This window comes from Sceloporus occidentalis, unplaced genomic scaffold (assembly GCF_023333645.1).
Source record: "Sceloporus occidentalis isolate IW3139 unplaced genomic scaffold, rSceOcc1.0.p SCAF_6, whole genome shotgun sequence".
Classification (NCBI taxonomy): Eukaryota; Metazoa; Chordata; class Lepidosauria; order Squamata; family Phrynosomatidae; genus Sceloporus; species Sceloporus occidentalis.
In genome coordinates this window covers 20,265,279-20,279,177 of record NW_028316986.1, presented here as the reverse complement: position 1 = coordinate 20,279,177, position 13,899 = coordinate 20,265,279, and the positions used below count along the sequence as shown (strand labels likewise).

The window sequence follows — 13,899 nt, the reverse complement described above, 5'->3', positions numbered from 1 at the left end:
GTTTAATCACTCCTGTTCTTGGATTTTGATATACTGTGTATGACTGTGATAACAGAATTTATTAAACATCCGGCACTCCTGTTAATGTTTTCTTTTTTATGTTATGGCTTTAATTATTGCTTTAATGTGAAGGCAGAATCTGTTTGTTTCCCTTAGACCAGATGGTATATTGCCTCCTAGAGCCATTACTAGCAATCCCTCTCCTTTCTGGTGTATTGCTTCTTTCCCTGCAGTTACAGCTCCTCCCTATGTATAGCTTTCCCCAATCTCTCCTTTTCAATAGCCCTAGGACTTTCTAGACTACACCAGAAATGAGTGTAGCTTAACTAGGCAACTAGAAATTTGGTGTGAGTGGGCTCTGCTAAATTTGGATTCTTACTGGGAAGGATTAGAATCAAAGCAAATGAAAACAAAGCCTAAAGAATTAAGGTTGGTAGAGCTGCTTTATAAAAGGGTATGGTAACACTAGTATCTGGCTATTAAAATTTTTTCTTCAGGTACTCTCTGGAGTGAAAGCTAATTAGCAACAAGATGGCATAGCCAAAGTGCTCTGACACAAAATTGTTCAGGAACTAGGCATTATTCAAGTAATTACCGTATATACTCGACTATAAGTCGATCTCATGTATAAGTCAAGGTCAGATTTTGGGGCTAAAATGGTGGGTTTTGATTATGACCCATGTATAAGTCGAGGGTAAAATTTAGGTGCATATAACAAAGGATCTGTAGGATGAAGCAAAGGAAAATGATGCCAAAGAGCTTAACAAAATTCCAGCAGGCATAACTGTTTGTGCTCCCACTAAAAAGCTGGATGGATGAGAGAGCAGAGGGGCGTCAGTGCTTTCAGGACAGATTACACTTTTGCCTTTCACCAAGGGATGGTTCCCTTTTTATAAGAGTTAAAGTACATTACTTACATTGACCCATGGATTAGTTGACTTGGATTTTTTGGGTCAACTTTTTGACTAACATTTCTGGACTTATACATGAGTATATACAGTATCTCATTTCATTCACTCTTCTGAGAGTAACTACTAGCAGGGTTCAGATTAGGGCATAGATGCAATCACTTTTTAAAGTGCATGCAAGCTGAATGTATTTTTCCAGTTGCCAATGGTTTTCTCTCAATCTCAAACTCAAGATTGAAATCCCAAAGGCTAATGAAGCATCTTTCATTTTCTCCTTACAAAGCAGCAGTGTTGATTGGGAATGTGAATGTTGAATAGCAGTCACTTTATGATTCAGTTAGGAAAACTAGATTGGCTCTTCCAGTATGGTCATACTACATGAGCTGCTAGAAGTAGAAGAAAAATGGTCTTGCAGGCCTTATTAGTAAATTAGAATATCATTTTTTTTGTCATTGTAGCTTCCTAACTTTACAAACAAAGGCTTGAATATTAGACTTCTGTAATCTCTTAGCATATAACTCATATATTGCAGTCCTTTTTGTTTCTGTACTCTCTATGCATTCTTAATAGTTTCATTTTATAGCTATTTACAGAGTATGGAAGGCTAGCTATGGAAGAAATTTACCAAAAGCCATTTCAGGTAATAGCATGATTATTACTGCCACAATTACTACTTATTGCATGTATTTTTTATCTTCGGACAGTTTCATACATGACAGTAGAAGACGGTAAATATTAAGTATAGTGTGTGTTCACTTCTGCCCAGCATTTAGGAGAGACACATAATTGTATGTGCTTCAGAGGATCATGACTTTTTCTATCTCCTAGATGTATTTCAGAGCATTCACATGTTGTAGAAAGGTAAATCTACTTAAACAACAACAGGTGTTCCTTTAGAACAGACTGGCATATTGTAGTTATAGACCACCAGGATTTCCCTGAAAGTGAGCTGGCAAAGAAGAAATAGATTCTGTCATCCCTAGGTTGCTTGATTTCTGGGCTACCCATTCAGTAAGGAAAGTCTCTTCTTCCTTAATTACTACAGAAATGTAATTGAGGGGCTGGGCAGATGAAAGAAGTGAACTTTCCCTCTTCTATCAGTCACTTAATAGATGTCTTTAGAGGCAAGCACAGAGATCCTCAGACTTTGTACTTTGAGGGCCTAGTTGTGAGAATATAAAACCTTTGAGATTACCACAGAAAGCAGTGCAGGGCAAAGCCAGTCACAAATAGTGGAATATGAGAATAGAATATGTTATAAATAGCTGACAGTTACAGATAACATTTCCTGTTACATTGAGTCCATGCTATCCACAGGGGATCCATTCTGGATCCCCCCACGGATAGTAAAAAACATAGGACCCCAACAGTCCTGTTGTTTTCAATGGGCACGTCCTGCGCATGATGCCATGTGCATGCGCACCCATTGCAAAAGCCAGGGCTTGCTTCCGCGGAAGCTGAAATCTGCAGATGGCAAACCTATGCTTGGTGTGGGAGCACTGTAAAACCTAATCCCTGACTGCTGAAATTTTTAGCTACATCAATTTTTCTTGTAGCAAAGAGTTCCCTAGTTCAACTTCCTGTACATTAAATACAGGTGGTATTATAACTCGCATTTCCCATTTTAGGCAGACTTTAGGTTTTATATTCATCCCCACCTGTTTCTTCACAGTAGTGTCATCCTTCCTCTTGTCACACTTAATGTGTACCCTGTCCCTTTCCAAATTCATTGGGTTTTTTTCCTCCCTCCCTCCCTCTGTTGCTGCTTTTGCATTCATTTCCTCCTACAAAAAGATTCTCTCCCTTAACCTCTTCTTGTCTTTGTTGTCATTATCTTAATTATACCTTCTTTTCTTGGCTTCCTTGAAAATCCTATATGGCCCTTTTACCCCAGAGACACCCCCTCACAAACCTGTCTGCTTTCTAAGCACATTAACTCAGTTCCACCTAGTTCCTTCTTCCTACTTCTCCATCATGCAAACACACACTGCAAGGTGGTTCTTCTGACATGAAAGTGATGGCTGTGACGGTGGTCAGAGGGAATAATAGCCTGCCCACTTCTTCTCCTTTCTCTCAGTCTCTGTCTTTTATCTCCCATACCTCACAGTTTTTCCCACTTGTTACTTCACATTTTGTTCTCAGTTCTCTTTCCTTTCTTACCTTCTAATTTACCATGCTGCCTCCCTGCTTTCTAATCAGCTTCCACTCCCATATGTGCCTTTTGTATTTTCAGGGAGCTGTTATTGTTGACATCAGTTTAACCAAAAAAGTTGTGGGGCAGGTGAGTCAGGAACCATTAGGCAGGCTGCAGTACTGGAGGGCCACTGGTTGTTCCAGGTCACTGTTTGAAAAACATTGGGCTAGTACACTTTTTTCAGCCTAGCAATGTTTCCTGGCTTCTGTTTTAGAGTTAGTCTGCTACTAAATTCAGAGCTATCTTAAACTTCTAAGGACAGTTATCTATGTAAATGTTACAGTATGCTAGTGCAGGCTATTTCTTGAAAAGCTGAAGTAGAGGGTACTTAATGGTATTTTCAGGCTACTTGTACATTGATTATAGAATCTACTTGCTGAACTATTGGTATGAACAGGCACTTAGAAACTCTTAGGCATGTGTTCTTCGGGCTGCTAAAATTATGGTTAACTGTTGTTTCTACTATGCTTTCCATATAGACACTTATGTTCTTAATTAGAGACTGGAGCTATCCTTATGAGCATCCATATGGCTTAACAGGAGGACAACAATTTCTAGAAAAGCGGTTGCAGGTAAGATACAATCTATAGTAATTCATCTGCTTCCAGTCTTATATAAGAATAAGACTATATTCATAAGCAGTAAAAGTGTTGTTCCTTGAGAGCTCAGTTATCTAGAAAACAAACATATTATTATTATCCTCATCGATTTTGGCTTTTCACAGATTGGGACACAAAGCAGCTTAAAACAATTTTAAAAGACAACATTATATATCCACAAGATACAAAAGTTAAAACAAGAATAAACGTAAATATTAAACCAGATTGAAACAATATATCATTAAAAAACACAGATACACACCCAGCACAACAATTAGCAATATCGAGTGCATTGTGTAAGACAGACCTTAAATATTTACTCATCAAATGCCTGATGGAATAGAAGTCTTTACTTATTTGTAAAAAGATAGTAGGGAGGGTGCCAGTCTAACTTCTTTGGAAAGGGAGTTCCAGAGCCTGAGGGCAGCCATTGAGAAAACCCTGTCTCACATGTTCCTACCAGATGTACCTGCAAGGGTGGTGGTACAGAGTAAGGCCTCGCCAGCAGATCTCAGAGCACGGACTGGTTCATAAGGGAGAATACAGTCCTTCAAATAATCTGGACCTGAGCCATGTAGTGCGGTCATAACTAGTACTTTCAATTGTGCCTAGAAACAAACCAATGGAGCTGTTACAACAAGGGAGTTGTATGATCCCTGTAGCCAGCTCAAGTTAGTAATCTGGCTGCCGCTCTTTGGACCATTTGAAGCTTCTGAACACTCTTCAAAGGCAGCCCCATGTAAGAACGCATTACAGTAATCCAACCATGTGTCACCATGGCCAGATCTGATGTTTTAAGTAATTTGGCTTGTGGTGAAAAGGAGTAATAAAGTTAGTTGGTCATCTGATGGCACTGAACTCTGAAACTCCAGACAACCTCTTCCAACAGTTTCACATACATGTTAAATAGCTTGGGGACATAATCGAACTCTGAGGGGGCCTCACAGGCCAACAGGTTGAACAAGAGTCCCCCAGCACCACCTTCTGGGTTCACCTCTCCAGGAAGGAACACAACCATTGTAAAACAGTGTCCCCAAGTTTCATCTTAGCAATGTGATGCATAAGGATACCATGGTCAATGGTACTGAAAGCTGCTGAGAAGTCCAGCAGAACCAACAGAGAAACAGTCTCCCTGTCTAGCTCCCAGCATAGTTTAGCCACCAAGGCAACCAAAGCTAGATATGTTTCATAGCTAGGTCTGAAATCAGATTGAAATAGATCTAGATAATCCATCTCATCCAGAAACCCTTGGATCTGAGAAACCACCACACTCTCCAGGACCTCCAGGACCTAGCCGAAAAATGGAGCAGTAGAGACTGATACTTATCCACAATGATGGGATCATGGGATGGTTTTTTTAGTAATGATTTTTATAATAGCCTTCTTCGGGCAAGCTGGAACTTCTTAGCTAGGCATTAACCACTTCCTCTGCCTATTGAACCTGTCCCCCTCTAGCCTTTTTAATAAGCCAGGATAGCCAAGGATCTGGAACACATGTGTTGGCTCGCCAAGAATCCTGCCCACATTTTTGTGTTTACAAATTGGAAACTATACATTATCATTGGACAAGCAGGGATCATACTTACATCCACTGGGCCTGTATCAGAGTATCAATTCAGAGTGGATTTTCATTATTTTATTTGCAGAGTACTTGACAAATTCACAGCAGGCTGTCAGACAATCTCGATTTTCTAGAAGAAATGTGCCTTTGCTGCTTATATTGCCATAGAATAGGCCCTCAGATAAGCTTAAACCTGTGTTTGATTTGATGTCCTCTGAGTTTTCTGCCAACACCAATCTAGTTGCCTTCTCACTTGATTAATCTCTACTAGCTCTCTAGAAAACCATGGTGCTGGTTTGCCTCCACTCTGTGAGAGGGTATACTCAGGACTGATGATGTCAACTGCCCTGGTTTTTTGACCATTCCAGAGGTCCATCAAGACTTTGACAGGATTACCTGTCAAGATAGTAGGTAGCCCCCCTCCCCCAAGAGCAATCAGGAATCCACACAGATTCATAAGCCTCCTGGGGTGGACCATCATACTGGGTCCCCCATCCTGCAGAGGTTCTGAGTCCCAGCAAGTCTAAATCCTTCCAGGTGGTGATCTTTCCATGATAGCAGGACTATAGATAGTTCCTCCACTTCCAGATCACATTCACCCCACCCACTATAGAAAACAAGGCCCAGAGTGTGCCTAGCAGCATGGTAAGATCCATGGTTTTCATGGCAGAAGTAGTTACTTTTGAATTAGGGCAGCTTTAGCATTCTGCATAATAAAATAATCCAAAACTGTAGTGCCAGAAGAATTCATAGAATCTCCTTTTGTGCCCTAAAAAAACCTGTGTTGTTCCTAGGTAAAGCTACATCAACATGAAGAGCTCCAGAATGTAAGGAAGCATATTCATTCATGTTTCAGTAATCTTGGCTGTTTCCTGTTGCCACACCCTGGTCTTAAAGTTGCAACTAACCCAAACTTTGATGGGAGGCTAAACGGTAGGACTTTTCTGTTTATATTACTGGTTTTGATAAATTACTGATGAGAATCTGTGTCATGATGTGAGTGCTGCAGGCAGTGAGTTATGTAGATTTAAGTGTAAATATCTGAAATTTAGTACAGATGAGCCATGATGGGAAGCAATAAGATGCTTACTATAGGTAAACCAAATGATATTCAGGCTAGTTAGGTTTGGGCTTTCTAGTCAAGTATACAATGGATGTAATAAAATAGTGCTCGTAGTGAAGTTTCAGTGTAGGGGCTTTCATACTGTTTTTCTCTGCTGCTGACTGTACAATGAAAACCCATTTACTATTAAATATCGTATACACTCAACTGTAAATCGACCTCATGTGTAAATCAAGGGCAGGGTTAGGAGCCAAAATTAGGGATTTTGATATGACCCGTAGATAAGTCAAGGGTAAAACTTAGGGACATGTAACACAGGATCTCCAAATTTTGGTCCACCAGATGTTTTGGATTTCAGCTCCCAGAATTCCTGATTGCTGGCCAAGCTGGCTGGGGGTTCTGGGAGCTGAAGACCAAAGCATCTGGAGGACGAAAGTTTGGGAATCACTGATCTAAAGGATGAAGCAAAGGAAAACAATGCCAACAAAACTTACAAGATTCCAGCAGGCATAACTGTTTGTGCTCATCCTAAAGGCTGGATGGATGAGAGAATAGGTGGTGGTGGTGGTGGGTGTCAGAGCTTCCAGGACAGATTACACTCTTGCTTTTCGCCAGGGAATGGTTTCTTTTATTTTTATCTTTTTTTTTATAAGAGTTAAATACATTACTTACTTTAACCCATAGATAAGATAACTCATGGTTTTGGGGTCAATTTTTTGAATAAAATCTCTGGATTCATACATTAGTATATATATACATGTAGTAAGCTACAGTTCATTATGATATTCACATTCAGAAGATCAGGATCAAAAACCATGATTTGATCCTGGTTTGTTCTCAACAAGAGTTCAAGGAAAAAGCAAAAATTTTCACTTTCTTCCATTATACAGTGAAAAGGCGGTATATGTGTGTATGTTCATGTATTGGAGATACCATGGTTTTCGGTTACATCTGAACAAGCATTTTGTTTTGAAAAAATAACTAGACTAGAATTGTATAAAACATCACTTTCAGGCATGAAATTGACGAATGAGACTGCAGCAGAATCTTCCCTGACTTTGAAAATGGTGACTGCCTTTATTTGCTCTATATTTGTAATACTGTCCTTTTAGGGAAGGACCTGATGTATCATCTTCCTACACGTTTTATAAAGCTTATTTTTAACACATTTTTGCTCATTTCTGTTCTCAGTATAAAATCCAAGTAACCAGCAGAAAGAAAATGTCTTTAATTTTGACCTGAACTCCTGTAACTGAATTAAAATGTAACAGTTGCAGCCTTTTCAAATACACTGTCACAATAATAATAACAATAGTAATAAAATTCATTTTTATCCTGCCTCTTCTATGAGATCAATAATAAAGTTCACTTGTACCTTTCAACTCAAGAACACTATTTAGATTGAAAGCATGGGTGCCTCTGTTGTTGGGTAGCCTCTTTATAAATGATTTACAGTTTTCTATTGAATAAGAAGAATAATCCACAGTATTAGCTAATCTTTTTAATTTCTTGATGTCCAGTTTATTGATCAGGATAGTTCAAATAATGTTAAGCTGCCACTGATTCTGTAGAGAAAGAGCTTCATGTTAATTACAGCAAACTTGATGCTCCTTTTATCTGACTATTAGACATAGATGACGACTTTAAGAGAGAGCTTCGGAATTTGGTTCCTCTGCTGCTTGCCCCTGAAAATCTGGTAGAAAAAGAGATCAGTGGCTCAAAGGTGACGTGTAGAGATCTTGTGCAATATTTTAAGGTAGGTCAAATTCTTGTATTCATCAATTTTTAAAAACAGAGTGCTATCATTATAAGGGCTTTTGACTTCTAGGCCTCAGACCTGTTGTGTGAATGAGGGTTACTGAGATTGGCAAGATGTAATTATGCACATCTTTCTGCATTAAAACTAGCATATTAAGATGTGAGATAACTAGTGATCATTTATTTTTTTCTATCTTTGTAATGCTGCTCTTTCTATAGTGAGAAGGTGAGATTAGTTTGTACAACTGAGATTTTTAGTGTAGTTAGCAATAGCAAGTACATTTCTATACTGCTTATCAGTGCACTTAAGCACTCCCTAAGTGGTTTACAATGTGTAAGCTAATTGCCCCCCAAAAGCTGGGTACTCATTTTAGCCATCTATGGAGGAATGCAAGCCTGAATCGTCCCTGAGCACCTGGCTGGTATTGAACTCACAACCTTATGGCTTATGAGTGAGTGGCTGCAGTACAGGCATTTAACCACTGTGCCACCAGGGCTCTCATATCATAGTTAGCTCTCATGTCTTTCTAGAACATTACAAATTGTTATTTTTTGGTATATGTTGTTTGTTGCTCTGTGCCTTAAAGTTGTTTCCAATTTATGGCGACCCTAAGATGACTCTGACATGGTTTTCTTCGCAAGATTTGTTCCGATGGGTTTGCCTTTGCCTTCTTCTGAGGCTGAGAAAGTGTGACTTATCTCAAGTCACTCAGTTGGTTTCCATGGCAGAATGATGATTGATATCTTGACCTGCAATCACAGTCCAAATGCTTCAAGCACTATACCACATTAGGTGGGCATTTATTTATACATATGTCCCGTTATGATGTGCTCCATTATGATGTCAGTAGTTTCCAGCTATGACTAGAATGTTACAATATGTTTAGTTTCTGGGTAATTGTTGCTACCGTAGAAGTAATAATAATCTGTTTCAGTTACGGAGGTTGCAGGGCTTGTCCCCTTTCTGCCCTGGACTGTTGCTGCGGCAACCGCACAGGTGCAGCAATGGTCCACCCCAAAAAGGAGCTGCAAAATGCAGCTCCTTTCAGCATTGCTGCTAAGGAGCCATTGGCACCCTGGAGCACGTCGATGATGTAAGCGTGGCGCTGTGTCATGCAGACATGCGCCACGCTTGCATCATCATGGCGGCCCCTGTGTCGACGCGAGGCTGCCAAAATGGTGGCATCCGTACAGACTAGAGTTCGGGAGTGTGCAGTTGCTGCGCACTCACAAACCCTAGAATCAGTGCCGCCATGCTGCTTGTTGCCCTTCTGTACCGGGCCTAAGAGAAGGTGATAAAGTTGGATAAGAACATCCAAAGCTGACATGTTTTGTATAGCAGGGCATCTTATTAATTTTGTGTGTGGGAAATATTGGTGAATAGATATTAGTGAGTAGAAAGGCATTTCTTAGTAAAAACACCATTGTTTTGCTTCTCCACAGTTCAGTGAATTTAATATGTTGCATTATTAAGAGTGACAATATGAAATATTAGCAAATGGGCTTCCTTGATCCAGTCAGTTACCTTATTTAATTGAATTCATTTTCAGGCATATATTAAAATCTATCAAGGAGAGGAACTACCTCATCCTAAGTCCATGCTCCAGGTAAAATTTTACATGCATCTATCTTTAAGGCATATGATACCAAAGAGTTCATTATGTTTGTCATGTCAACACAGGTTAGCAGAGACATTTCCTTACCACATGATTTGTAGATTGAAAGCAACTTCCCAGTTCAGTAGGTTTCAGTCCTGCTTGTAGACTTTAGATCTAGCTTTTGGATGTGAGGGCGATCTGGCTGCAACATCTATCACCCCATTGATCGCCAGGGTTGATTCAGCAGATCTAGCTTTTATAAGCTTTTAGAAAAATTATTAGTCTTGCTGACTGAAGGATTCTGAGAACTGTAGTTCAAAAATACTTTTCCAAACTTTGGTTTTTGTATTGTAGATCCAACCCATTGTCCCATCCCACCCATATTTTTATTTCAATAGCTACTGAATGTTACTTACTGAGGAATAACACGGGGAGAAGTCTGTGACATTCATGTTTTGTTTGAGTTTCCCAGAAAATATGATATTCCTCTATAGGAATCAGAACAGTGGCCTAGATAAAATTTAGATGTGATCCAGTATGTCTGTCCTTATGTTCTTACAAGTTTTCTGTAGCAGAAGCCTCCCTGTACAATTTGATATTTATGGTTGGTTCCTTTTAAGTACAACTGGCATCTAGAGACAGCTCTTTGTATCAATGGGAAATTCAGACCAGTGGTACTAATCTGTTATAGGGTACAGGGCAGACATTTATCCCAGGTTTCATCCTTCCAGTTTTTAATTAAAAATGTTGGATGCTGAAACTAAAGCCATATGTGTTTAGCAAATACTAAGCTCAACCGCCCCCTCTTAAATGTCAGTGTGACAATCTAGAAAGTGAAGTTTGCTCTTTTAAAGTCACATCAGGATTGTTGGTTCTCTTGTTGGACTTTCTGACAATACTCCTTTTCCCTTAAAACATGAAGGAGAATGGAAATTTACTTATATTGATGGTTGAGTCTCAGTTCCCCAAGTTAAACTGCTTGGAATCCTTGCTCGGTAGTAACTCAGAACTGTATCTGACCATATATAGTGGACCATCATTGGTATATGGTTCATAGGTTTACAGCTGATGGACCTTATAGTCCTATTGGAAAATAGATTCCACAGACCTAAAGTTTGCCATGCCTCACCTGATGATGTAGTTTAATACTTCTGGAAGATTCTGGTTTGGGCAAAATTGCTTTAAAGCAGTATTTTTTTAAAAAAAAGCTTTGCTGTTAGTTTCCAGTACAGAACCCCATAAAATTATTTTGAAGCTTATTATTTGAGTCCTCCTCCCCTTTCCAAATTGGCATGACCTTGTTGATGTCACAGTTAATGATGTAAGATTTTAGGAGTACAGACATGTTCTCTTCTGTGGTAGTTGGAAGTTACTACAGAGAACTCATCCAAGTTCTTTCAAAGTTTCATGGTGTTTTGATTTTTTAATTTAAGGCAACAGCAGAAGCCAACAACCTTGCTGCAGTAGCTGGAGCAAAAGATACTTACAACAAAGGAATGGAGCAGGTATCGTGTTAAAAATATTTGTATCCTACTCTATGGCCAAGACCCTACATCAAGGAAATAGAACATCGTTTTATGCTGGAGTTATGTTGTGCAACATAGTCTTTGTTATTGAATTGCAACATTGTACAACTGAATGTGAAACTAAATGTGCATGCACTATGTGCAGTGGAATTGCCTATGCAACTCTGCTTTCAGAGCTTTTAACTGAATACGGCTATTCCTTATCAGACAAAGATGTCCAACTACCTCTGTAGGGGAACTTAATGTCTTTGTAAGACACCAACAAGATTCCAACCTATAATATCTCTGGGTGGCTCACAATAAAATCAATTTAAATGATTTAAAATCTGAAGCAAAAAAGGAATGATCTAAAACATATTGAACAATTGAATAATTTAAAATATTTTAATAGTCTAAAACCACACCAAAAGCTTTAAGCCAAAATTTAACTTGGTGCCAAAATGAAACCATCTGAACAATTTGGGCACCCAAAGGGAGGGCATTCTACAGCTGGGGTCCTAAAGCAGAGAATAAACTCGCCAGTGTTTTTTTCTCTTACTGGTGGGACCCACAAGAGGGTCCCTTGGAGCATATATATAGTCATCTTGGCCTCAGAGGGAGCCATCAGGCAGACCCAGTAACATCTTGGACTGCCTGAAGGAAGAGGCCCCTCCCTCCTCAACTGTCATCTCGGCCTCAGAGGGAGCCATCTGGCAGACCAGCAACATCTTGGACTGCCTGAAGGAAGAGGCCCCTCCCTCCTCAACTGTCATCTCGGCCTCAGAGGGAGCCATCAGGCAGACCCAGCAACATCGGGGACTGCCTGAAGGAAGAGGCCCCTCCCTCCTCAACTGTCATCTCGGCCTCAGAGGGAGCCATCAGGCAGACCAGCAACATCTTGGACTGCCTGAAGGAAGAGGCCCCTCCCTCCTCAACTGTCATCTTGGCCTCAGAGGGAGCCATCAGGCAGACCCAGTAACATCTTGGACTGCCTGAAGGAAGAGGCCCCTCCCTCCTCAACTGTCATCTTGGCCTCAGAGGGAGCCATCAGGCAGACCCAGCAACATCAAGGTCTGCCTGAAGGAAGAGGCCCCTCCCTCCTCAACTGTCATCTCGGCCTCAGAGGGAGCCATCAGGCAGACCCAGTAACATCTTGGACTGCCTGAAGGAAGAGGCCCCTCCCTCCTCAACTGTCATCTCGGCCTCAGAGGGAGCCATCAGGCAGACCCAGTAACATCTTGGACTGCCTGAAGGAAGAGGCCCCTCCCTCCTCAACTGTCATCTCGGCCTCAGAGGGAGCCATCAGGCAGACCCAGCAACATCAAGGTCTGCCTGAAGGAAGAGGCCCCTCCCTCCTCAACTGTCATCTCGGCCTCAGAGGGAGCGATCAGGCAGACCCAGCAACATGTTGGATTGCCTGAAGGATGAGACTTCTCCCTCCTTTAACTCTATTTTGTATTTTTTACGATATTACTGTACACCGCTATGATCATCGCGGAATAGCGGTCTATAAATAAAACATATTATTATTATTATTATTATTATATATAGGTGGTGATTCTTCTAATATCCAAGTCGCAGGCAGGTTAGGGCTTTATTTATGTTATGTGGGTTTTGTAAGATGTTCCTGTCAGCAGTCTAGCAGCTGCATTTTGCACTAACTACAGCTTCCCAGTCATCCCAGTCTGAATAGAGTGCAGTGGTCTAATTGAGAGATTACCACTACATGAACTACTGGTAGTTAGGTTAGCCCTGTCTAGGAAATGTCAAAACTGGGTGACCAGTTGATTCAGACACTCTTAGCTACACAGTCCACTTGGGACCCCAGTGACAAAATGGATCTAGAAGTATTTCCAGGTTCTAGAAAATCTAGGAGTTCTTCCAGGGTTTGCATCTGCTCCTTCGGTGGGACTGCAACCCCATCCAGGACAGGTTGCCATTCCATTTCCTAAACCAGGTAACCACCAGTCTAACCACCATTCAGCTTCAATTTATTGGCTAAGTTCATTTCAGTGAATTGGCTGTCGTATCCAGTAATGAATTACAGAAACAGAAAGTGGGTAGATATTTCAGTTTAGACAAAATTAAAGTAGTGTTAAGAACTGGAGTAAACTAGTTTTTGTGACACATGAAGGAGAAATCCGGATATAAGATTGCCTTTGTTTTAACTCTATGAATACCATTCAGGGTTTTTTTTTCAAACCCTGATATTTTCCTCTTAGGTCCCTATATCTTGGTTAATATTTATGAATAGAAAATTAGTCATCGTTAAAAATAGCTGAGGAAGGAGAAAATGGGTGAATATATCCATAAGGGTATAAGCTGATAAAAAAAATGTGATCCTGCAGCTTGGTCTGCTACTTATTGTTAATGATTATGTCTGCAACATGCCTCACATAAATTGCTTAGCTAGTATGCTAGAGGGACTTTGACTAGCTCTATATCTGTTATTCAGTGCTAAATATAAAGGTGATAAGAAATTAATACATGCCCTTTGATTGCCCTTTCTCCACATTCATCCGTCTGATTTAGCTGCAAGCAAGTTGTCTTTCTGGAAGCAGATTCTCCATTTTAAGGAATGGCAAAGAAGACATATTCCAGCTTTATTATTTTAGTTTCTTATGCCTTTATTTCACACTTAGGCCAAGGAGCTGAGGAGAGGATACCAAACTTCCCATTTCCATTATAACCTAGCAGCCCTGTGAGGTTAGCT

General features: G+C 40.3%; 1 protein-coding gene across 2 annotated transcripts in view; it reads left to right on the top strand.

Moving 5' to 3' along the window:
• Positions 1-13,899, top strand: part of ATL2 (atlastin GTPase 2) — a 59,349-nt gene that overhangs the window by 41,159 nt on the left and 4,291 nt on the right. For both annotated transcript variants that reach the window (XM_089529000.1, XM_089528998.1), the window contains exons 6-11: positions 1,492-1,548; positions 3,582-3,674; positions 6,057-6,195; positions 7,954-8,081; positions 9,634-9,690; positions 11,115-11,186. In XM_089529000.1, the coding sequence (XP_089385126.1) occupies positions 1,492-1,548; positions 3,582-3,674; positions 6,057-6,195; positions 7,954-8,081; positions 9,634-9,690; positions 11,115-11,186 (546 nt within the window). The remainder of the gene's footprint in view (positions 1-1,491; positions 1,549-3,581; positions 3,675-6,056; positions 6,196-7,953; positions 8,082-9,633; positions 9,691-11,114; positions 11,187-13,899) is intronic.